Genomic DNA, 26,750 nt, shown 5'->3' on the forward strand with positions numbered 1-26,750 from the left:
TGCAAATAAGGATAGGCCGACTCGCGAACTCACGCCCACCAGCCTTGCAACTCCCAACTTCGGACTCGCTAGCGCGTTTGCGAGGTGTGTCCCCAGAGGGTCACGACTACCACTGTCAACTCCCAATCCTGGCTCGCTAGTAGTGGGGGCGACAACCAAGGCAACTCCCAAACCTGGCGCTTGCGCGTATGCGCGGTGTCCAGGTGTAGCGGGGGCGACAGTCCGCAGCCAACTCCCAATCCCGGCCGACTAGCGCGTATGCGCAGTGGATCCCTGGAGCAGCGGAACGGAAGAGCGCTGGCCAGTCTTTGATTAGTCGGAGACGACCCAAAGGGGTGTTTTTGAGAGGAAGGAAGGCCCATAGGGGATTCTAAGGCAACACAGCACAGAAGAGCAGCTGGGGCGACAGATCAGGGGTAGCGACCGGAACAACCCGGAAACGACAAGCAGAAAGCGCTGCCGACGGAGCCGGGCGGAACCAGTAGAAGCAGCTAGAACATGGAGCGGAACCTGTATGACACCAGCCAGATTTGCCAAGTAGTAAAACACTTTGTTTGTTTCAGTTAATTTTTATTTTCACAACCGCACGCTCTCGTTGTTTTTAAGCAAGTAAGTAAGGGTACGCATAAGCATACAAAAGGAAGGTAATAAAAACGTTCTTAGGCAGAGAGAGAGAGAAAAAACAAAGAGAACTTTGGCTCTCTCTGAGATCTTCATTGTTCATCCCTTTGCCCACACACACAATGTGTATGTGTATAAGTGTGACTTTTGGTATTCCCAATAAACTGGTATTGAAATCAAGCTATTGAATTTTGGGAAAAGCTTGTAAATAAAGATTTTGGAAAGTTCTATGCTATTTGTATTATTTCTGGGCTCGGGCAATTACGTCGAACTATAAATTCGGTGGAACAGACCCACAAACTCTGTGAGCTGGCCGCGGCAAATTGTTGCGAGCTAAAACAGAAAAACAGCTTGTGGTGTTTAAGATCTTAGTAAAATAAAGATCTTGAAGAATCAAAATTTTGATTTGAAAAATGTATATTTTTGTGTGAATATGTGATGTGAGGAGATTAAATCTCCCCACAAGACAAAAGAGGTGACAAGGTCGGGCAAAGCCAAGGAAGGTGACAATGCACCGACTGACTATATGCGCTATTTAAGATTTATGTATGTACATCCGCTCTTTACTCCTTACTGCAAGGATTTGGCTACGCCCGAAATACTTTCTTCTTTTTTTTTTTAAATTATCATTTTGTTTTGTTTCAAAAATATAAAAGTAAGACTTCTGGAACAAGGAGATTGTTAATTATAAACAGTTAATTCCTGGTTATAAAACAAAAATTATTAAAAAATAATAATAATTATATATAATATGAAAGTAAATATGGATTATTTTATATTTTTCAGAAATGAAAAGTTTTATACTTGTTGTGATGAACCCTATCTCGATATTACCTTTAATATTACAATGAGGAGAAAAACTCTTTTTTATACGGTTAATATTATTATACCCTGCATGGGTATATCCTTTCTGACGGTGCTGACTTTTTATTTGCCATCCGACAGTGGAGAAAAGGTTTGTATAAATAAAACTACATTTTTAAAATAATAGCTGCCAGATTTATAAAAATATTGTGTTCCCATTGCTGCCGCTTTTTCTTTGACGAGGGAAAAAGCACAGCTATAGGAGATCAATAAAAAAGGATGTGGTTTGCTCTGCTCCGACTTTTCTCGGATCATAAACTAAGAATTTGACTGTGGTTCACAACAGGGAAAATGGAACAACAGGGAAAATGACTGTGCTAAAATTGTTAAAGTTACGATACTTTGTGAGATTTTTTTATCGGGGTAAACTCAACTTATTTAGATGCAATAGAAATTTTATGTTTATTTAAAGGCAACGAAGTGATGATACAAGTGAAGACAATTGCAATCCTGTCATTGAATAAACTTTCATTTTGTTCGCTTTTTTTGTTTTAATTTACTCTAGAAATTTTATTTGTATTGATGTCTCGGCAACGGCCGAGAAAACTCGGAGTAGAGCAAAACTAATCACTATGGGAGTAGCAAAGCTTTTAAAAAAGTGTTTTAAGTACAATATAATTTTTTTACTTACAACTTTTTTGTACTAATTTTGATTTTTTTTTTATATTCGTTAAAAAATATTTTAGGTCACATTGTCTATCTCAATTTTGATTAGTCTCCATGTGTTCTTCTTACTGGTGGTGGAAATAATCCCTCCTACTTCACTAGTGGTACCTTTATTAGGAAAGTACCTTATATTTGCGATGATACTTGTATCCATAAGGTAAAATTTTTATTTTCCCATATATGTATTTTAGTCTTAATTATAATCTTAACTTATAGTATTTGCGTCACAGTCGTTGTATTGAACGTGCATTTTCGTTCCCCCCAAACTCATAGAATGGCGCCTTGGGTAAAGCACGTGTTCATCGACCTTTTACCACCGTTCTTATTTATTAAAAGACCAACATATAACTTTGAAACAGGGTAAGCTTTTTGATAAATTTCTATAAAATTAAACCAATTTTAAAATATATAAATAATAATCAAATAACAAGAAAGGAAAGCTATTTGCTGGCGGAGCCGAAGTTGCAATTAAGATCGGGTTTTTCTGGGAAATATCGGGTATAGTTGGGCAATTCTTATGAGAATTATATAATAAAAAAAAATATAGAATACAACAATACAACATACAACAAGAAAAGTCCGAACCTTTTATCTTAAAAAAATGTTGGGCTACTTCCGATTGTTTAGTTATATGACAGGCCTAGAATAAAGTCCCACCTACCAAATTTCATAACGATCGGCCGACTATATTTTATAGCTGCCGTATAACTGAACGATCGGAAATGGTATTTAGTATTTGGTAAGAATATCAACTTTGGTATTTTTGAAGATAGAAGCTTACGACTTGTTTTATATTTTGTGTTGCAAAAAATTTGTTTTATTATAATATTCTCATCAGGATCGGCCAACATTATCCGATATTTGCGATTAATATCCGGGTTTAACTGCAAGGGTGCTCCTTTTGGCTCCGCTCGAAGTTAGCTTTCATTTTTTGTTTTCCGTTTATATCGTTAATCTTTTAATTTGAATGTTTTCATCATTTAAATGACGCTCAATATAGTACGTATCGTAACTTTGATACTAAAATGTAACCCCCTAACAGTTGATTTAGGCAGTCCGCAAGTCACTTCACTTATAAGCAGCGTAAAGAATTTACGCTTAAAAAGAGTGTAAAAATACAAATAGTTTCACATTTACTACCAAACCGCTTTTAACACATAATATTAAATATATATTGAAGTTCTTTTTGACATTGATCCTAAGCTTATCGTATTTTTTTGATTTTCCTAAAACTTCCAATTTTTTGGAGGTTTAGTGTAAGTGTTACGTATTTAGTGTTTAGTGTAAACTTTAAGTGTCGATTTATGCGAATACAAGCGCCTTTAAGCGTTTGTCGGTATTACCACTAACCATACAACATATAAACTACTCATTTCATGCAATGAAAACGGACGCGAAAATGTCTTGTAACAGGCCCCAGGCCCCAGCAAACCCCAGAGAGCATCTTACTCTAAAAGTTTTCAGTTTTTCAGCCTCTGAAAGGAGTACCATATTGTTTGTTATATTTTATTTTTTAATATTTCAGCATATCTATATATATGTATGTGTGTATGTATATACCCTTCAGTACCATACCTCAAGGATTACTCAAGGAAACGTCTAGGTAATAGTATTTCCCTAGAATAGAAGAGTTCCTCACATCGAGGAATTTGAAGAACTCAAGGAATACTGCAGGATTCCTGCAGTCTGTGAGGAAATACCCCAAGGAATCTCTGGGGTATACCGTGAGGAATCTGTAAGGAATTTAAAGATAGAAATTAAATTAGAAAAATAGAAAAGAAATTAGATATTGCTTACATTATTTTTTATTAAAATACATACCAATCAAAACTCCATAAAAATTTGGAAACGTCTTTAATCTCTTCTTCCCACTAACTCCGTCAATATTGTACTGGACGATCAGGTCCTCGACGAAAATATATTTTAACGATTTGGTCAGGGGTCCGCGCTTCAATATATTGGTCACTGCGGTGGTCTGAAAAAATTTATAGGTATTAAACAGTTTTTTATATTTAATTTATAAATATTATACACATTCTTCCTTCATGCCGCGGCCTTAGGCGAATTCTAACGCTGCCAATGCCTCGTCGGTGCTGGTGGCCTTGCTAATAAATAAGTTCATTATATGCATTACTCACCACAATAAGTTATTATCACCAGGTATTATCACTTAAATGTTTTTTAAAAAATTTAACTTTAAACGCAACAAACAAACGCGTGTAACTTTTATGCAAATTGAACATCAAATGCAAAGAGAAGGGGAGAGGCAAGACAAAACCGAAAATTGACAACCGATAATTCTGGCGCGTGCCAGGGTATAGTCGCACAAGGCAAATAATCAAACATGAACATTTTGGCTTTGCCTAAAGCCAATTATTAATACGTTTCAATATACCATATGATTAGATAAGAAAAATTAATTAGATATAATCTTAAATATATATAAATATTTCAACATATTTTAAAAAGGGTATTCTGACGTCGCTTCCATTCATTTGGTTTTCGACACCGATTTTTTTTCTCTCCCTTCCCTTCATCTACATCTCTCTAATTGTCTCTCTGTCGCGTGCCTCTGCTCCGAAAATATGACGTAGAAGCTGCGAGAATCATTGTCGAAAACCGAAAGCAGGTAGAAGTTTCGTTTCCCCTTTCGTTACGGACTTAAGTAAACGAAGCCCATGCAATTTGTTTTTGTTTTTCGAACATGTCGCCAGGAAAAGTCGGGAAAGGAATTTTTGGTACTGAAGGGTAATGTGTGTCTGTATATAATGTGTGTGTCGATTGATAATGGTATTTTAAGGTATATTTATATATATATATAATTTTCAGTCACAGTTTTTGTTACCATACTCCTCCGAAACGGCTATACCAATTCTCATGAAACTTTGTAAACGTATAGGTCTGAGAATCCGCTAACATATATTTTTCATCCTCTTAAATCTTGTTCGACATACCAAAAATCGCATATAAAGGGAGCTACTACCTCATCACACTGACAAACTCACACTACCATAGTATTCTTAATAATCTAATCTAATTAAGTAAATACATTAATTCTATTTATGAGTGTTTTGTGCAGTGAGCAATGCCATGAAAACGCAAAGGGGTGATTTGTGCCGTGATACAAGTAGATCTCGAAACATTTGAAATAGAAGATCTGAAAGAACCGAAAAACAAATCGAGCAACAAAATACTGATGTACGTGTTAGAATAGCGAAATTGCATCAAGAAGAGCCAGAAGATACACGAGCTGAACGCAATAAAGTCAGAATTTTAGAACAACGACATTCACGCCGCTTCACAGTCCATAGACGCAAAACAAATGACCAACAACGACAACAGGTACATCTAGCATTTATTTCTGATTTATTCCTGCGTCTAGCATTCCAGTATGAGCCTGATATTGAGTATTATGCTCACTCAAAAGTGGTAATTGGTGCTATGGACAACGAATGTCCGCATTGTCGTGCTCTGAAATTCAAAAATGAGCCAGCTGGGATGTGTTGTGCGTCAGGAAAAGTGCAACTACCAGAAATTGAAACAGCACCTAAACCATTAAACGGCTTGCTTATCGGCACGGATCCAGACTCTAACGTGTTCCTGAAGTCAATTCGAAATGTTCGACATTTGATACTCGGAAAATTATACGCGGCGTGCTCGTGGTAAACCATCCAGTTTGTTTTTTTTCTTTTTTTTTTTTTTTTCGCGGTCTTTCAGAATTTGGAAATAGCTTGTGCATCAATAAGAGCATCAGCTAGCATTCCTGTATTCATCATAAAGCTTAGAGGCCCAGACGACCGAGGGGCGCTCGAGAAACGATTTGTTAGTACATATTAAGCTAATTGAAATTTGTTAAGCTAAGAGGAGTTAGTAAGGAAATTTAAAATTCTATATTTTAAATTAGAAGGACAGGAAAGAGATGTAATAGAGTAGAGACCATTGTAGTTCGAACATAATACCCTAAAAGGGTCATGCAGTGCATATGTCGAACTACAACGGCTAAGGAACAGAGGACTAAAGTTTCGAGTCCTTCTATTAGGAATGTTGAAATTTAAGCGTGTTAGTAAATGCTGGCTATCTACATCCCCGATAATAAGGTTATGCAGAAAGACTACACCGAGCATTGTCCTACGATTTGTTAAGCTTGGTGAATTTATAAGTAAAAGTCTGCTACTGTAGGATGGAAGCTGAAGATTTGCATCCCAGTATAGACCTCTAAGTGCAAATATTAAAAAGTTCTTTTGTACGGGTTCTATGCGGTCCTTATGTACTCCATTTTGGGGACTCCAGACACATGAACCGTACTCCAGTATAGGACCGACCAAAGAAATGAATAGTGTTTTGGTTATATAGGGTTCATTAAATTCTTTTGACCACCTTTTGATAAAACCAAGGACTCCTTTAGCCTTATTAACCATTAAGGAAATATGGTCGGCAAATTTAAGTTTGATGTCTAATAGGATGCCGAGACCATTAACCTGGGTTAATTTTTCTAAGGCAATCCCATTAATAGAATAAGTAGCTTGCAGAGGGCAAGAACGATAAAAAGACATATGTTTGCATTTTGATTCATTAAGTATTAGATCAATAGCTAAACACCATTTTTGAAAGTTATTAAGACTGAAGACTGCATTGGGCAGAGATGGATTTGTACTGAAGACAAAGCTTTACATCATCTGCATACATAAGAACTAGAGAGTTCGTTAAAGCAGGGGGCAAGTCGTTTATAAAAAGCGTAAATAATAACGGGCCAAGATGACTTCCTTGAGGGACGCCAGATGTAGCACAGACCAGACGGGACTGTATGTTTTTAAATAAGACTCTTTGTGTCCTTCCATCTAGGTAGCTGGAGATCCACGTTAAGAGGTCTTTAGGAAAACCCAGCATATTCAGTTTACTCAACAAGAGTGAGTGATTAACTGAATCAAATGCTTTGCTGAAGTCTGTGTAAATTACATCGGTTTGATATCCCTTACAAAAGCCGTCTATGACAAAGGATGTCAACTCCAATAAGTTTGTGGTGGTGGAGCGACGCTTAATAAAGCCATGCTGACAAGGAGTGATAATCGAAGAGCAAGGTGTTGCAAATGAGGGGTAATTAATTTTTCAAATAACTTTGGAATTGCCGACAACTTAGAGATGCCTCTGTAGTTGGCAGCCTCTGACTTTTTCCCTTTTTTATGTAGGGGAATTATAAATGATTCCTTCCACTTAAGGGGAAAAATCGAGGTTTCCAAAGATAAGTTGAAAAGTCTAAGTAGAGGTTTGCACAGAGCCCTGGCACAGTATTTTAGCACACAGCCTGGTACTCCATCGGGGCCTGGCGAACAAATGGGTTTGACCCTTAAAAGACCAGATAATAAGTTGTTCTCAGAAAAAAACGGACAGAAAATAAGATTTGCTGCTTGAATGTTATATGCGTAAGGCTGATCAGTCAATTTTGGAGGAGAATAAGTTGTTTGAAAAAATGCTGCGAATAGATCGGCAATGGCCTGATCCGAAGTCGCAGAGGAATTTTCAAACGTAAGCAGGGGTGTAAAAGATACGTGTTTACGCTTAGTGTTTACAAAATTATAAAACTGATTTGGATCCTGAGTAAATTGAATCCGGCAGCGGTCAATATAATTCTTATAACATTCAGCGTTATGCACGGTAAAATTCGACCGAGCTAGTAGGTATCTTGAGAAATCAACACTACTGCAGGTTTTTTTATATTTAAGTAAAAGCTTATTTTTTTTATTTTTTAGGTTAGTGAGGCACCTTGTATACCAAGGAGGATTTGTTGAAGCGGACGGATGTTTCCAAGGGACACATGAGTCAAAAAATGTATTTAAAGAAAAATAAAATTTTTCTAAAGTGACATTAAGATCAGTGCACGCCAGAATATCAGACCAGTCAAATGTATCGATAAGGCTATTAAGTTTCTGAAAATCAGCTTTACGGAAACAGCGAATCTTATTTACCACGCTCGGAGACATCTGATCGATACCAGGAGTGGTTTCGATTGAGACCTCCAGCGTGGGGTGATATGGATCCTCTGGGGTTGAAAGGGGAAAAGCTCTGGAGAGAGCGGTACCATCCGGATCAGATAGCGAATTTTTAACATGATTGATCTGACCTAGGGACATGTCAAACATGCCCGCGGTGAAGTCATGGCAAGTTATAAGTGACAAAGATGGTGAGTTATCGACGTTGGACCACTTTAATTCTGGGATATTAAAGTCGCCCACCGCTACGAGTTGGTCACGATCCGTCATAAGATTAGAGACGTATCGAATAGAGGACAAATGCTGCCAATATGTGGGCGGTTCAGACATAGGAGGTATATATGAACATGTTATGTATAAAGCTTTCACGGACATAGTGATTTTAACGCAAATAAATTCTATGTCACCAAACTCTTGGGATTTCACCTCTTCAGAAGCAAAAGTAGAGTCTACCGAAATGAGGACTCCACCTCCTCTTCGCTGAGATCGATCCCGTCTAAAAGTGGTGTACTTACTTGGAAAAACTTCGGAGCTAAAGATCTCCGGATTTAACCAAGTTTCTGTAAATGTTATTATATGGGATGCAAAGAAAGAACTATCAGAATATAGCTTGGGGAGTTTGCTACGTAGCCCCCTAGTATTCTGATAGGTAAGAGTTAGTGAGGAAATTAGTTTTTTGGGTTAGAGGCCAAAGAAGAGGTGGAGGGTTGGTCAGTGGTTCCGATATTGGGAAGTCTCACTCCCACTGGTTTATTAACTTTTTTTTTAACGGAACTAGGCTGATGTTCTTGGACGAAAAGATTCTCTGGCCAAAAACTGGGAGAACAAATCGTCTTGAACATCAGCGCGGGCACACGAATCTTGAAAGAAGACGTGCGCCTTGTATAATTGTATTTAAATTTTTGTATGTCCTCCACCTTTATATCGGCTTTAGTTTTGGCTTTGATATAAGCCGAGATATCAATCTCTGAAGTATCAGGGGCAAGCCGAGAAACAAATATATGTTTCGATGGAGGAATCACCTGTAAGGGTTTTGGTGTCGCAGGTACAAGAACTGCAGCATCAGTCGGTGCCGGTGGTCCGGACTGTGGAATACCCTTTTGGGTGACCCTAATGGGGGTTTCGTTCCCTAGGACCTGTGGCATCACTTGAAGGGATGCCATGGCGGACATATCGGACAATTGCTCATTATCCCTGAGAAATTCTGACGAATTTTTCTCAGTTAAGGCCCTTGGGGTGGCCAGAGTTATAAGCGGCTGCATTAATGTCGGCTGAGCAGGCTGAGGCGGATCAGAAACAGCGGATTTCTTACGCTTAGGGGACTCATTTAGCAGCTGAAGGCCACTAAATTGAGTGTCAAGCGCACAGAGCTGGTCATTGATTTTACGAAAACCAGTGATCAGCTCTTTAAATCCATTTTGGGTCTGTCTCATGAACGACCTCATTTCACCTTGCACAGCACGACAATTTTCGCAACAATAATGTATCCCAGACCTACGGGAAATGGCATCCGAGACTGAGGCAGTGAACCCGGCGCACTTGGCGTGTACGACGTTTTCATATAGCCAGCGATCGATGGTAGGCTGGGATGAGAAAATTGTCTTGTTTCAAGACTTTATAGCACAGGCAAGTTTAAATTTCATATTTTTAATTAATAACAATTAAAAAATTAATAAATAAAAAGTTAAAAAACACTATACCTTGAACCAATGTGCCAAATGGGAAGACGAAGCGGGAGCTTTGGAGAGTGCAAAGGAAAAATACAGAAATATTGATAAGACGGGGAAGAAGCAGAGCTGGGCTATGCTTGGGATTGAATTTAGACAAATTATTAATTCGCCTCCAAATATACCACGGCACTCGCAAAGCGATACGGTTTAGGTTAAGATTCTTAAAACTAATAGATTCACAAGTAAGTAAACACCGGCTTACCCATATTCATCATTAACGCAGTCCTCACAAACAAAAACGATCGTTTGCTTAAGAGTAAGAGAGAGAAGTGATACTTAGCTACTAGATAGCTTTAGACTTTTTGCGTTCTTCTAAGTGAAGAACACTTATTTTGCGAACAATCCAATCGGTCAACAGTTATTTGCGAGCTATGGTAAAGAGAAGTGGTGCCCAAAACCCTATCACACTAGGCTCGAAATTAACACTGTAAAACGACTGTAAATTGTAAATTACATATTTCCTACTACTAGTCCTGGTTCCTGGACTAGGAAAACTATATATCAGCTCAGTCAAATGGAACACAAGCGCAGCTGAGGCTGCCTCGCATCTGCATGGTTCTTCTTCAAAATTGTCGTTGGAGAGGTCGATGTTGTTCACCCGATGTCAGAATGTGCTATTTTCCGGTATGTGCTATTTTTCTCTATCGCTGCAGACGGATTTGTATACCTTTACGATAACCAAGCTGGACCCGAAATGGAAAGAAATAGTTCCCTACGAGCGGCTCAATGAGAGCTAGGACTGCTTAGTTTGTTGGCCCTTCCATCTCCTGTAACTTCCTCACATGATTCACCTCTTTAATAGAATCCGGGGCCCAGATTTTCGCTCAAGGTCTACTCGAGTCGTCAGGACAGTTCTACGCAATAAGCTTGGTGCGCTCTTAGATTTTTCCATGCTATTTGCAGATAGAAGGAGAGCTTTGTTCCTAGTCCAAAATGCCGGGTGGCTTGCCGAGTAATTTGAAACGGGATCCTCCCCGACTCTGCCTAGTAATCTTGGCTGGTTAGGTGCGCTCAATAGCCATTTTCACTGTGTTCGACCATCAGCCAGCCCCACTTGTTGATGCTTGTTATACCCGTGAAGAGGGTATTATAATTGTGTCCAAAAGTGTGCAACGCAGTTAAGGAGACATCTCCGACCCCTGAGCATGTCCGTCTGTCTGTATCTACGCAAACTATTCGCTCAGTTTAAAAGGTATCGACTTGAAACACCCTTTTCTCCTTTGCACGCAGTATATAAGTCGGAACGGCCGGGATCGGCGGACTATATCCTATTGGTATAAATGACCCAACTTTTCTGTTTTTGAAGATAGAAAGCTGGAACTTATGGTAGTACAGATATTTTTTTTGGTCAGGTAATCCGACCTACCATATTTCATAACGATCGGTCGACTATATCTTATAGCTGCCATATAACTGAACGATCGGAAATGGTATTTGGTAGAAATACCAATTTTTGTATTTTTGAAGATGGAAGCTTGGGACTTTTTTTTTTTAGATATTTTATTGTAATTAATTGCTTTTATTTATTTTATTTTATTTATTATGATATTCTCATAAGGATCGCCCAACTATATCCGATGTTTGCGATATATATCCGGTTTTATCTGCAGGGGTATGAAGGGTATGCAAGGGTTGCTTTCCTTTCTTGTTTTGATTGTTTTTTAGGAGATCCCGACTCCTTTCTTATCTTGTGTGTTTTACAATTGTTTTATTTCTGCATAGGGAGTCCCACGAGGTGCGAAGAAGGGAGAGTTCACACGGGTAACGCTTTTTAAAACAGGCGTTTTGAAAGGAAACTGGGTAGGTTATATAGTGTGGGAATGGGAAATGTTTAAGGCTATTTATTAAAGGCGGCAAGTCACTTGCGAAGCGGATACCCGCTAGCTGGCCGCTAGAGCATAGTTCTACTATCGGTATCTTTGCTTTATTCACATCTAACCGTAAGGAAAGGTCAATTGATATACGCAACCCCTAAGCCTGGCATTCTAGGAGTCCGAATCCGAGCTTAGACCGAATGGGTGTGTGCCGGTGGGCCACTCATCATCGGTGGTCATGGCCTGTAGGCATTGCCTAATGGGTCGTAACGCTTAAGAGGCTTGTTTTTGTATGGGAAGCTTACATGCTCTTCTCCGATCATTGAAGACAGTTTGCATTTCCTAATGCTTTTGCTGCTTAAGTCTTCAGTCAGTTTTAATCCATCAGTTTATCTCTAAGAAGTGCCTTCGTAATCGAACTACCGAACTGAGCGGACGTGCTTTGTCCGAGCTCCGGGAAAACTTCACTTCGCTTATATTTTCGCCAATATAAGCGAAAAGACACTGAAATACAATTTATTAAAAGCGACAGACAAGCTTTTTTTTTATAACAGTTGTAATGTGCTAAACCAAAACTAGTGCATTGTTGAAAAAAAAAAAATACGTACCACGCAATGAGCTCATTGAGCAACGACCAAAAGAACGAGCGTAGAAGTTCAGTGAACCAAAGAAACGGCTTCTACTCTTACTTTTCAACCCGCGATACCGAAGTGGAAAAATCGGCGCTTAAAAGCAACCCGGCTTTACTGACCGCTGAAACCCAAAGGGCACGGTCTTGCTCACCCGCTCTGCTCACTCCGACTCCCGCGTCATGGAGTTCGCAGTGTAAAACCCCCCCTCCAATATCGGAAACAAATTTCGCACCAACAACAAGCAGCGCTACAACTTCTGCAACAACAGCGAAAACCCCTGCAACTCAAAGTACCACGACGTCAACGACTACAGCGAGTACAAAAACAACAACCTCGGAAAGTGCCAAAGCGGCAACGGCCACACAGACTGGAATGGATCGCTACATCCAAATTAAGCGCAAGCTTAGCCCGCAGAGTAATCCGGCAGGCAACAAAACAAAAATTAACCGTGTCCTGAATAACGATAATGAACCAGACAGATCCACTACTAACAGATTTGCCCTACTGGCGGAGGCTGAGGAAAACCAACCAGCCCAAGACACCGCAAAAAAACCCAAGCCCCCTCCAATCTATATTAGGGAAAAAAGCTCAAGTGCCCTGGTCAACAAAATTGCGTCGTTGATCGGGAACGGTGAAAACTTTCATGTTGTTCCGCTTATCAAAGGGAACATCCATGAAACAAAGGTGCAAACCAAGACTGAAGAGCACTTCCGAATAGTGTCAAAATATCTGGACACTGTACAGAAAAACTATTACACGTACCAGCTGAAAAGCAGTAAGGGCCTACAAGTGGTAGTAAAGGGAATAGAACCTGATGTTACCGCCGAGGAAATAAAAACCGCCCTTAAAGAAAAGGGCTTCGCCGCCGAGAATGTTATTAACATTCTAAATAAAGATAAAAAGCCACAACCCCTCTTCAAGGTCGAGCTCGAGCCTGAAAGCAGGTCGCTGAAGAAGAACGAAGTCCACCCAATCTACAACCTGCAATATCTTTTGCATCGGAAAATCACTGTTGAAGAGCCACATAAACGTAACGGTCCAGTGCAATGCACTAATTGTCAAGAGTATGGACACACAAGGTCTTACTGCACACTTCGGGCTGTCTGTGTAGTCTGCGGGGACGCCCACAAGTCCGCTTGCTGCACTACAAACAAGGACAGTACCGTGAAGAAATGTGGAAACTGCGGAGGCAGCCATACGGCAAACTATAGAGGATGTATTGTGTATAAGGAGTTAAAGAGTCGCATGCGTCAAGCGACCGCAACGCGCAACCAAAATCCACAGAATGCGTACGTTGCGTCAAAAACGACGCCAGACGTCTTCTTCGCCAAAGCTGCGAGATCCTCATTCGGTCCACTAAACACCACCAACGGCTTCTCCTATGCCGATGCTCTACGATCTGGAAGGGAAATTCCAATTCAGCCTAACTCTCAAAGCGCTCAACAGGCCCCAGAACAGCCACACAGCAAAACGGAAACTATGATGCTTACCCTCCAACAAAGTATGATGGAGCTTATGTCATTCATGAAAACGACCATGCAAACGCTTGTTCAAAACCAGAACATGGTGATACAGCTGCTCGTAGCACAACAGTCCAAATAATCTATGCAGGCGCTACGAATATCAATGTGGAACGCCAATGGTGTCTCACGGCATAAACTAGAATTGTCACAATTCTTGACCGAAAACCATATTGACGTTATGCTACTGGTGGAAACGCATCTTACAAGCAAATACAACTTTCATATAAGAGGCTACACAATCTACCGCACAGATCATCCAGATGGGAAAGCCCACGGCGGAACTGGAGTTCTAATCAGAGAACGAATTAAACACCATTTTCACAAAAGGTTTGCAACAAACTTCTTGCAGGCCACATCGATACAAATTCAGTCAAGCAACGGAATCCTTTCAATTGCTGCCGTTTACTGCCCTCCTCGCTTCTCAATCTCGGAAGGACAATTTATGGACTTCTACAATTCACTTGGGGATCGATTTATAGCCGCAGGAGACTACAACGCCAAACATACGCACTGGGGATCACGTCTAGTGACTCCCAAAGGAAGACAATTGTACAATGCAATTATAAATGTGAAAAATAAACTGGACTACGTTTCCCCTGGAAGTCCCACATACTGGCCAACAGACTCACGAAAGCTCCCAGACCTTATTGATTTTGCAGTGACAAAAAACATACCTCGCAATCTAATAAGTGCCAAAGCAGTCTCGGACTTATCATCAGACCACTCGCCTGTGCTTCTAACGCTTCTTCAAAGCCCAGAAATAACCGAACACCCCTTCAGTCTGACGACGACAAAAACAAACTGGCTAAAATACAAAAAGTACGTGAGTGCCCACATAGAACTCGCCCCGGATTTTAACATGGAATCGGACATCGACTACACTACGAGCGCCCTGGAAGAAGTACTCGTTGCGGCAGCTAAAATCTCTACTCCTCATAGGAAAGAAGTAGACCGAAACAAACACTTCAAATCTAATCAGCAAATCGAACAGCTCGTGCGAGAAAAGAGGCGCACGCGTCGTGATTGGCAAAACAGCAGATCACCAGCTTCAAAACAACGCCTTAAGGAAGCAACCCGATCACTCGACCAGGCTCTTCACCAACAGGAAGAAAATGCACAGCTGAGGTACATCCAGAATCTCTCGCCAACAAGCACAAAGTACCCCCTGTGGAGGGCCCACCCAAATCTTAGTGCCCCAATTGAAACGACCACCCCGATAAGAAACTCTTCGGGATGCTGGGCTCGCAGCAACGAAGACCGAGCTGAAACATTCGCCACACATCTCCAAAGTGTCTTCCAGCCAAACCCAGCCTCAAATTCATTCCTCCTGCCAGTAATTCAGCCAGAGTCCTCCCCTCAGCCAGCCGCACCTCCATTCCGGCCGAACGAAATCGAAAAAGTCATAAGAGGGCTAAAACCAAAAAAGGCTCCCGGTGGTGACCTATTGACCCCAAAGATGCTGATCGAACTTCCAAAATGCGCTATAGAGGTTGTCTGCAAACTATTTAATGGAATCATTAATCTTGGCTATTTCCCAAAAAAGTGGAAGAAATCCATTATTATAATGATGTCGAAGCCTGGAAAAGACCACACAATTCCGTCATCATACAGACCAATAAGCCTTCTATCTTGTTTGTCTAAACTGTTTGAAAAATGCTTGTTAACTCGCATAATACCACATCTGGAAGCTTGCAATATCATCCCGGCACACCAATTTGGCTTTCGAAGAAACCATGGAACCATCGAACAAGTGAACAGATTAACATCCGAAATACGCTCAGCCTTCGAACAACGAGAATACTGCAGCGCTATTTTCCTCGACGTATCTCAAGCTTTCGACCGAGTTTGGCTCATCGGACTCATGCACAAAATTAAAACGTATTTGCCAACATACACCCACAAGCTACTGGAATCATACCTCTTCAATAGGGTATTCTCAGTGAGATGCAACGCAGCTACTTCGGGCGACTACACCATCGAAGCTGGAGTTCCACAGGGAAGCGCACTCGGGCCGTGTCTATATGTTTTGTATACTGCGGATATTCCTACGAGCGCACAACTAACAACGTCAACGTTCGCCGATGATACCGCTATTCTTAGTCGCTCCAGATGCCCAATGCAGGCAACAACCCAACTGGCTTATCATCTCACAATAGTGGAAAGGTGGCAGTCCGACTGGCGCATTAAAATAAACGAACAAAAGTGTAAACATATAACGTTTACTCTTAATAGACAAACATGCCCTCCGCTTTTACTAAACGGTATGCAGATCCCTCAAGCTAACGACGTAACGTACCTTGGCGTTCACCTTGATAGACGACTTACCTGGCGTAAGCACATCGAATGCAAAAAGATGCATCTAAAACTGAAAGCCAGCAGCCTCCACTGGATCATAAACTCACCATCGCCACTGTGCCTAGACTACAAGTTACTACTGTACAATTCAGTCCTAAAGCCAATCTGGACGTATGGCTCCCAGCTGTGGGGGAACGCGAGCAGCAGCAACATAGACATCATACAGCGCGCACAATCAAAAATCCTGAGAACTATCACAGGGGCACCTTGGTATGTTCGCAACGAAAACATCCACCGGGATCTGGGCATCCTCGCAGTGAAAGACGAAATCCAGAAGCAAAAAGAGTCATACAAAGAAAAACTGTCTTCGCACCCAAATTTTCTCGCTCGGGGATTGACTCGGGTTTCTAGCGTATCCCGCCTTAGACGCAACGACCTCCCAACCCAGCAATCGATTTTTAGGGCCGTCTAACTCCGTATCAGTCAATATGACTGTTAGTTAAGTTAAAAATATAAGATTTGATACACCTCTTGTTAGTCTCGCAAAGAGAAGATTCAAGAAATAAAAGCAACGTTAAAATAAAAAAAAAAAAAAAAAAAAGAAGTGCCTTTGGAATCTTTTTCGCCTTTGGAAGCCCCCTAAACGTCGACTTCTCTCATTTCTTCTCTCAAAGCGGTGCTAAATTACATGAGAATCGAATTTAAAGACACTTCAGTTTTTAACTTAAACCATATCGCTTAGCGTGTGCTGTGGTATATTTGGAGTCGAATTAATAACTAGTTCTAATTCCATGCATAGCTCCTCTTCTTTTGTTTGTTCCTTTCTCGTGCAATAGAGGGTCTTATCTCTATTTTTGCAAATTTCCTTCGCATTCTACAAAGCTTATTGGTTCAAGGTATGGAGCTTCTAAGCTTTTTATATATTTGTTTATATTCGTAATTATTAATTTATGAAATTTAAGCTCGTCTGCTCAATGAAACTCCAAAGTTTTTGCAAGCAATTACACAAATTTTAGACGTGATCGATCTCTGCGAAGAGGGGTCCTCATTTCGGTAGATTCCCAACTCCCAACATGCTACTGAAGAGGTAAAATTACAAATGTTGGTGATTTACAAATTTTTGCATTAAAATCATTTTTTCCGGTAAATCTTTACCCATTACCTGTTCATATATAACTCCTTCGTCTGAACCCACATACTGGCATCACTAATCCGCTATTCAATCCGTTTTTAGTCTTATAAGTGCTCTAATGCCGATAACATACCATCTCTGTCACTTATCACTCACCGCGGGCATGTTTGACATGTTCCTAGGTCAAATTAATCATGTTAGAATTTCGTTAGGTCGGCTTTTAGACTTATGTTTTGTATATTTCCAGAGCTTTGTCTCTTTAAACCCCAGAGGATTCATATCACCCCACGTTTAAAGGTTCAATCGAAACCGAAAGGTTCCATGCGAGGAAAATAAGATTCGCTACGTCCGTAAGGCTGATTTTCACAAACCTTTTAGCCTTTTCGATACTTTTGATTGGTCCGATATTCTGGCATGCTTCGATGAATGTCACCTTAGGAAAATTGTACCACACATTAAATTGTGGATGACAAACTCCCTTTTTTCAATGCACGCGTGCATAGGGTCGGAAATTCTGCCGCAGCTCTGGCGGCACGTTGTCAGTGTGGGCACTCTCAAATTTTTTTAGCTTTCTCTTTTGCTCCCATTTTGCCTCATTTGACAGCCAAAACCTAAACAAAAAAATGTTTTCTCTGAGAAAAATTTTCTCTTAAATATGATTGAAACGAGTTTTCTCCATAGAAAATATAGATAGAAAAGCGTGGTTTTTCATTTGTTTAAGAAGTGTTGCTTTAAAATAACAACGTTTAGTTTAAGAAAAGTTAAGAAATCTTTTTTTTAAATAAAATACACTATTTAAGTGAATGCTCACTTCAGTGAAACTCACACAGTTCAGTGAATGCTCTGCTCTCATTGTTTTTCTCTGCTACGCATGCACTCAAATTTTAAACATGTGCCCACCACTGCTCTTAATACATTTTTTGACTCATGTGTGTCATGGAAATATCCGTCCGCTTCAACAAAACCTCCTTAATTTACAAAGTGCCTCTCGAATTAAAAAAATACTAAAAAGACACTTTTACTTAAATATAAAAAAAATTTTGTAGTATAGGTTTTTCCAGATATCTACTAGTTCGGTCAAATTCTACTGTACATAACGCTGAATAATATTCGCCGCTGCCGTATCATGTGTCTTTTTCTCCTCTGCTTACGTTCCAAAATTCATCTGCGACCTCTGATCAGGCCATTTCCGATCTATTAGCAAATTTTTTTCAAACAACTTATTCTCTGCCTAAAATTACAGATCATCCTTACACATACATCATTAAATCAGCAAATCGTATTTTCTGTCAGTCTTTCTTCGAGAAAAGCTTATCATCAGATCTTCTAAGGGTCGTTTATTCGCCAGGCTCTGAATTTTTTTTACGGTACGGGACACCAGTCCTCCTATGCGTGGCCTAAGCACTTCAGGAATATCCGGAAGCAGCCATGTCCACTCAAAACCTGTGTGAGGTTTAATCCTGCCCGTGGTTTCGAAGCACCCACTTCCTAAGGTTGGGAATGAGGGTGTAGGTCCAGTGTCCCAAGTCCGTGTTGAAAAGTGGCACTCTGCAGCTAAAATAGCTTCTGACAACGTGCACTGGGAACGTTGAACTGTCTTAGGGCTGCCAGTGTTTAGCCCCAGTCCGCCGTATTGAAGGCGTTCCTGATAATCAGGGTGACTATTAGGCAGTACTGCAGTACCTTCCACCTGGTAGGAAAAGTGACTTCGCGGATACACTTATTGTACAGCTCCGCGAAGCTGCCCGGCTGTAGCGCCAGAGCCAGCTTCAGGGCTAGGTTAGGAACCGAATCCGGGGTCCGGTTCTTTGTTTGGGGCTAAGCCTCTCCCTATAGCCAGTACTTCCTCTTCGGTTACCACCTCAGCCACTTCAATGTCTGCAGGGGGGGTGGGCTGGTAACAGTGTTCGCTTTATGGTTTTCAGTGGGTCCGTGGGGGACTGGCCTCCTGCACGCAGCCTCTGCACCACCATCTTATATGCGTTGCCCCATGGGTTTTCCTCCGCAGTTAGCGCTAGTCTTTGGCGAGGGGCTTGCGAATGTGAGATCTATGATGGATCCTGTCCCGGCTTTTCTGGAGGTGTGCCCGGCTTTTTAAGTAGTACGAGATCGAGTAAGGCAAAGGTTTCTCTCATCACTCTTCCTCTCTCATTTGTCGCATTTGAATTCCCCTTCTACAAGGAAATCAGAACGGCCTCTGATATCATTTCCCAGGCATTCGCTCGAATTCACTGCTGGTTAAGCTAGGTGCCAGGTAGCAGCTGTAAAGCCATGCCGCGCCTATCCGAGCCTTATCGTATCCTTCCGCACTGTGCACTGAGTGCGACGGTTGCGCTGCAGCTCCAGATCGCTGCCTTCCCCTATGGGTCTACTGCCCAGCGGTTGTCTGAGCCAGCCTTATGGGGCTTGCTATTGAGCGCTATGTCCGCCTTCACCACCCGCACAGTGTGCGCTAGCACATCTTGTGCCGCCCTGAAGTGGTTAGGGTTCAGCTGAAACACTAGCATCCTGACATCCTTGGTTTACAATTTCTACTAGAGTCGCTTTATTCTGTTGAAACGAACTTTAAAAGCCGGATTCAAAATGATTGAAGCATATTCCAGCTTTGACCGAACAAATGCAGCGTAGACGGTGAGGCTTAAGTGTGACTTTTTAATTGGTATAGTCTAAGTGACCAGAAAATTTAAATTTAAGACACCTAGATCTAACACCTCCTCATTAGCTGTCAAACTATAATTATAGATAGAATAAACCGTGCAGATATTAAGAGCCCGCTTACTTTAGCGGGAGGAATGAATAACTAATTTATATAACTTGGCCAGGCTTGTCAAAGGCTTTTGAGAAGTTATTATAAATGGCATCAACATAAAATCGGGTTTCAAAAGCTTCAATGTAGTGCTTAGATAAGACCGAAAACAACAGTTAAAGGCCAGAAAGGAAAGCAATACTCTTCTTAAGAAAGAATGGGGAGATACCATCCAAGTCAGGTGTGTGTGATTCGGTAAAATGTCTTGTGGCTTCAACTAGGTCACAGTCAATTATATCCATATTTTTCACATTAAGAAAAGGCTCAATGAAAAAAAGAATTTAATAATCATATCATTCGGCAAGCTGAACCTTCGGCTCAAAGGTAGAGGAAAGGTATATAGAAGAAAGTTCCGAAACGTCCTAGTCCAAGTCGGCTACTAAATTACCATAACATCTGGAAGAAGGTATGACCGATTTTTTTGCTATTAACATAGCGCCAGAAAGCTTTAGGATTCGTTCGGAGGCTAGCTTCGACATCGGATATATTTTGGTTGTAAAGAAACTTATTCAGGAATTCGAATTCCCGCATAAATTTCCGGTATTCACTCGTGCTCGAGGCCTCCTGTCTTTATGAATCGTTTGTAGTGCTTATCCAATATTTTCTTTAAATTTTTTAAACCTCTTGTTTACCAAAGAAGCCTATTCTCCTCACAGGCAGGAGGGTATCTTCGTACCTTCACAAGGGGCATAAATATCAATAATATTAAAATGGGCAACCAAGAATTTAATATAACAATCATCAGTTGAGCCATCCGAAGGGGAGCTTAAGTTGAAATCGACAGCTACCATCCAAGCACTAGGGTCAAACTTTCTAGCATAGACACATAGACACTGCACTATGAGAAAAAAGTCGAGTTTTTTGGCATAAACTCTAGTTTTAAAGATAAAAACTTGAAATTTGTTATGTATACTATTAATAATAATGTGTAATTTCGGATTTTGTTGCTTTTTGAATCGGACCATTGCCTTATCGGACCATATATTTCCAAACAATCACTTTCATTATCGTAATCGGATTCATCTTCGGACGAGCTTACGGAGGTATCTTTGTCCTTTTCATTCAATATTGGCTCCTCTAAAAGATAGATAACCTCTGCTGGAATACGCTTTCTTTTCTTTTGTTCTTTGGTGATGCGGAGATTAGAGAGTAAAGGATCGGACGAATCCATAGCCCTGTGAAACATATCAGACATATTGTCAATGCGGCTACATTTTCTTGCGTGATGCTTTCTGTCAGCTTTAAATAATTTATGCCTTGCTTCCGATGCACCTTCTCCCAAAGAGGCAACTGGAACGATTGATCCTTGTATGATTTTATATCATTGTACTAAAATTTTGTGTACAGTCGGAGACATGGGGTACCAAGGATAGCTCGATATATATGTGGTGAAAGTTTCAAAACAAAATAGTTTGAATTTTTCAGAATTTATGGGATAATTATAATTTATAGCAATCAAAATAATGTAAAGGCGATGAATCAAATGGTGGTCTACTCCTAAAATCGAAGACAATTTCTCTTTTAACTGACCAACAGAATCTGTTGAAGCCGCTTTCTGAACCAACAGATTCTGTTGAAGGTGGCAGCGTGGAGTAAAAGAAAATTGTTATTTTCTTCTGCAATTTCAGATGCTATTTTTCTTTTGAGCCTTACGCCAGCATCCTCATAATTCATTTTTGGGCGACCTCGTTTATTCGATGAAATATTTTGAGCACAAACGCTTAAACTCATATTGCCGGCTAGCCACAAAGAGTGTTTTTTCTTAAATTGGTCCATTATACGGTAGCATTTTGGCAAATATTTTTTAATATAACCAATGAAACATTTAATTTTGGTTGATATTTGCTGATTTAAAGTTTAATCAAATTGCTCGCCGTAAAGTTGTATTTGTATGCAGCTTCTTAGAGCATCTTCCGAGCGCCTGTTTTTCTCTCAAACTTCGAGAAGGGCAGCGTGTGGAAGCTCATAAGTTGCTGGACATAAGTCATTTTATTGAAGAAACGTGCAATATTAAGGATACATTTGGTAATAACTTTGCGTTTTTACCTTTTTGCAACGTTGTGCCATTTATAAGTTATACACTACGTAACACAAACAAACTTGTTAGTTTTAAGCTAGTTTTGCTACGATTTGCCATAATCAGAAATAATAAATCAATTTGTTGCTCTACAAAATAAACAGTGAAAGTTTGAAAAGATTTTTTTACTAATTTAAGCACACAACAAAGTCAATCGAACAGCTGACTTTGTTCGTTTATTAAAACTATAGCGTTGTTAGTGAAAAATCTTAGATAACGGCTCTTGGCTAATTAGGGTATGTAAATTCAAAAAATATATTTTATTTTTAAAAAGAAATTGTAAAATAACTTGATTTTATGCCAAAAAAATTGACTTTTTTCCCATAGTGCACTGGTGATTTTTTCGATATGCGCATGATAGATACTAAATGCACTGTTTGGAGGGATATTCGACGCAATGACGACGAATGAACCATGGGTGCCCGGGTTTGAAACGGCAACGGTGGTGCGTAGCGGTGCAGCCTGAAAAGATCGACGGATAACAATGATCACACCACCTCCTCGCACACATTGGGTACTGAGTGAATCTCGGTCTTTTCGAAATACACGATACAAGTTGGTATCGATACAAAATCGTAGGCAAAATAATTCAGTAGTACCATCCGGGACTTGGTCCTCATTCCCGATATATTTTAAAATATAACTTTTAAGTATTCATTGGGGTCCAAGGACGAGTAGCTACAGTCCCAACTGGGAATTGGACGGCTGGGTGGTAGTAATGAAAGTACACTCCTGGTACTTGTGCATGCAAGTTATCTCGTCGATAAGGAGAACTAGTAGAGAGGTGCTCTACGAGAGTTCAAGGCAAGGCACCGTGGGTGCCCCTAACGACTTGCAAAAATCATTTGTAGTCAAGTCCAAGAAATTGAGGAATATGAATATGAATACAAGACAATAGACAGTGGCGGGGCCGGATTTAAGTGTTTTATTAGTGTATGCCACTTTATTTCCGCCGCCCCATGGGGTGCATGTACTTACATACCTTACTAAAATAAAGTATAATTTGCTTAACTGCCTTGAGTCGATTGCAGTGATTTTGGAGGCAGCTATCTTACAAGGGCAGCTAACGTAATTTTTATAAACTGTCTAAAATAGAATGAATTTGATCCATTTAAATGAATTTTATATAACATTGCAAATTGAAAGAATTAAGCTTGTAGTTCTTATATAACGTACATATTAGAGGTCTGCATGAATAGCTAAAAAACGACATTCAAATGCACAGCCTCGAAAATGAATTGAGTGAGATAGAATGCTGAGACGAAAATTAATGAATGGGTGAGTGCGACTGTGTAGGTCTCACTCGCACAACATTCGGGGGATAAAAACCGAATTGAATGAGTTAGAGTTACAGTTCGCATTCGAATTGTTTCGAATGCATTCTAGAATGTACGATACAACTATGCATATTTGCCTGTATTTTTAGACGCTGATAATAAAATAATTCAAAAGTAAATTAAGTCATTGATTTTTTTTCCAGAAATATTCATTATTACGCTGTATATTTTATTTTACATATTTTACTTATATAAATGTAAAAATATTTTCAATATTTATGAATAAATAATTTTCCAGCACAATTTTGCCGCTAAAAAAATTTGCAAAATAATTTAATTTGGAAAAACTAAACAATAAAGACTAAGAAAATAATAATAACAGTTAAAAACCAAAGTAAAAAAACACTCTATCATAATTCACCTTTCGGTCAATTCCCTCATTATTAAGGAAGTATTTAAGAAGCGTTTTGCGCAACAGAAGAAAATAAATGAATGCATAGAGTGTGTTAAAAACCATTCGAGACATTCGGCTGCATTCCTCATTCCAAAAGCACTCTTTTTACTTCCCACACCAACTCACTCTGTTTCAAAGCAAGAGAATGCCCATGAGTTACAATGCTTTCTCACACTCTCACTCCCTCTCATTCAATTCGTTGTGTCTCTTGCACTCATTCATTCTATTCCATTCGGATGTATTCTATGGCTGAGGCAATAAGAATGTATTCCTGCAGACCTCTAGTACATATATACACATATTTATTTTTAGATACTCTATGTATTATTTTTCTTGAAAAAACTCTGTAATTTTTGTTTGCACTGATGCCGATACAGATTCTTTTAAAAATGTGTCTAAGGATGTAAGGCTTGGAAGAAATTCTTCGCATTTCTTTTGAATGCAAAGACGCTTTAGCAGCTTAAAGGCTAAAAACCCTTCTTTAAGAGTGTGGCATTCCGGTTCTTCGTCTGCGTTGTCATGAAGACGACCGCTAGCGACGCGTCAATGCAGCTCGAGGGCGTACACGGTATGGGCGCTCGTGCAGTCTCGCTGCTGGTGCCATCGGGCAAAACAGTTTAAACATAACTGCTTCCTCTTAATGTAGTCAGAGCGCCCATTTACATTTCCTATTTCTGTTTCTGGGGCGCCCGGAGTATTTATGTTAGCCTCAAATTGGCTAATTCGATCTGTTGTGGCGATGAACTTTTTCAGCGCCACTTCGACCGCACTTGGTGCCATTTTCGCAATGGAGCGAGTCTGCCTCTGTGAAGGACCGGGGATTGTATCGACGGATTTGTCACTCTTTGCCCTTGGAATGGCACTAGTCGCCTTTGGCTTCAACAGAGGCGTACGCGGAGATGCGGATTGAGATCTGTCCAAACGGATGGTTGGGATCGGACGCGGCTTTTTGTCGTCTCCCGTGGGCATTCTCAGAATCCAATTCGCTGGTCAGCGCTTGTCAACTGACTTGCGCAGTAGGTGCCTCGTACGAAGCGGTGGCCGGTCACACTAATGTGATGAAAACGGTGAGATCGCGGATGAAATGCGATTACAAGGTACAAGTGGGAATTAGTAGTGCCGATGTCGAAAGGAACGTCGTATGCGGCACAATTCGAATGTAGAAGAAAACTTCAGGAACCCAAAAAAAACCAAAGGGGACGAGGTTTGTTGAGATTTTAGGCGGATGGTGCCTGATGCGGAGTAGAAGAAGCGTTAGAGGGACGGAAAATGGAAGTACCGGAAAATTCGTGCTCGTTTGGAAAATTGATGACGGTCTATATTGTATATTTCGACAAGTGTGGCTCGTACGTAGATATTGAATTCTTAACTATTTCCGAACTTGCAGAGCCGGAAAGGTGGACTTGACTTTGGCTTGTATTTAACACAAAAAAAAAAAATAATTAATAATAATTAATTTTTGACTAGTTGTCGTATTTAATTATTATGGAGCCAGAAAGGTGGAGTTTAAACCTTAATCTTTAATTAATTGAGTTTAATTATCACGAAGCCGGAAAGGTGGAATTGAATCCGCATTTTCCTTTTATGGAAATGCAGACGGTTATGCCGTCGGCACCCTGTACGTACCCTTAAAAAAAAAAACAGCCTCAAAAAAAGACAACACGGCTACTACGGCGGCTAAGTTGAGAATTTAAGCGACATATTCACGGATTTGGAGGTTTATAATTGTTGGTTTTAGAAAATTAAAATTTTTTTTTTTATCTTTATCGGTTATATATTTCCTGATATTGGAGGCAGAAAATATTTGCAACATGCATGCAAGTACGGATGTATGTAAGGGCTTGTGGGGTATATGTTGGCACAATGGAGCGTTGATAAGTGGACTGTATGGTGTAAAAAATTACACTGATTGGGGAAGAAAAAAAAAACAAATATTACGACAGCGGCGGACTGTTCGGTGAATTTGGAAATTCCGGAACTAATTCACACCGGCTGGCCAATATTAATTATGCCTTCTTTTTGTCACCAAATAATTTCACTGTTCACTTGCGATTTTTTCGCGGATTAATTGCACCAAAAAAATGTGTATGTGTATCAGTATGTATGTGGATGCACATATGCCTCGACCGTTGGCAAGCGGATGGATAACGGAGAGGTCGAAAACGGCAAGGAATATGGTCAGCACACAAAACGGAGACGGATGGAAAAATTTGCTGAATTTGAAGACGAAGAAGAGTAGAAAATCTCAAACTGCCGTTGTGTCGGAAAACTCGGACTTGGAGTTGACACGGAGGGAAAAACAATCTTGCAGCATTGTGAACGAAATTTAATGTTCGGATCACTGCTGAAGACCGCCAGAGAGACGGAAAAATGTACTTATCTTTTGGCGGAACAATGCCGAGAACTTCGGGTAGAAGAAAGGAATTATCCGGCTCGAAGGACCAAAATATTATAGAGGGGCGTTCGGGTTATACGCATTCAGCTTTATTCGCTGCTTACATAAGACTTAAAAACCTTAACTTAGTAAAAACAAGGGTATAATAAACGCTACAACCAGAGCGGACAATCGACGACGGCCGACGAGAGAGAGAGAATGCATAGAGGGGCGAGCGCGTATGCCCTATTCAGCACGGATGAGCCCTTCAGCGCGGGTGCGCTCTTCAGCGCGGGTGCGCTCTTCAGCGGGGGTGCGCTCTTCAGCGCGGGTGCGCTCTTAAGTTCAGCTGAGCGGCGGCCCAACGGCCCCTCACCTAAACACTGGGTATTTCAGGTTCTTCATTCGTTGTTTTACTCGTCATATTTTTTCTTTTAGGTTGTCTTTTTATTTTACCTTGATATTTCTTAAGTGTGCTCATCTCCGTAGCTTTCTTAG

The 26,750-nt window shown here is 40.4% G+C and overlaps 1 protein-coding gene and 1 long non-coding RNA gene across 10 annotated transcripts in view; one reads left to right on the top strand and one right to left on the bottom strand.

Moving 5' to 3' along the window:
- The window catches only part of nAChRalpha4 (nicotinic acetylcholine receptor alpha4), a 270,245-nt gene that overhangs the window by 203,814 nt on the left and 39,681 nt on the right, over positions 1-26,750 (top strand). For 8 of the 9 annotated variants that reach the window (XM_070279509.1, XM_070279508.1, XM_070279511.1 and 5 more), the window contains 3 exons: positions 1,408-1,576; positions 2,172-2,308; positions 2,368-2,511. In XM_070279509.1, coding sequence (XP_070135610.1) covers positions 1,408-1,576; positions 2,172-2,308; positions 2,368-2,511 — 450 coding nt within the window. The remainder of the gene's footprint in view (positions 1-1,407; positions 1,577-2,171; positions 2,309-2,367; positions 2,512-26,750) is intronic. The other variant, XM_070279515.1, reaches the window with a different exon arrangement.
- On the bottom strand, positions 17,102-17,833 carry LOC138926229 (uncharacterized). Its single transcript, XR_011442636.1, has 3 exons — positions 17,636-17,833; positions 17,295-17,442; positions 17,102-17,211 (listed from the first exon to the last, which is right to left on the bottom strand). It is a non-coding gene; the product is annotated as an uncharacterized lncRNA (long non-coding RNA).

Source organism: Drosophila bipectinata, chromosome 3L, assembly GCF_030179905.1.
Source record: "Drosophila bipectinata strain 14024-0381.07 chromosome 3L, DbipHiC1v2, whole genome shotgun sequence".
Taxonomy (NCBI): domain Eukaryota; kingdom Metazoa; phylum Arthropoda; class Insecta; order Diptera; family Drosophilidae; genus Drosophila; species Drosophila bipectinata.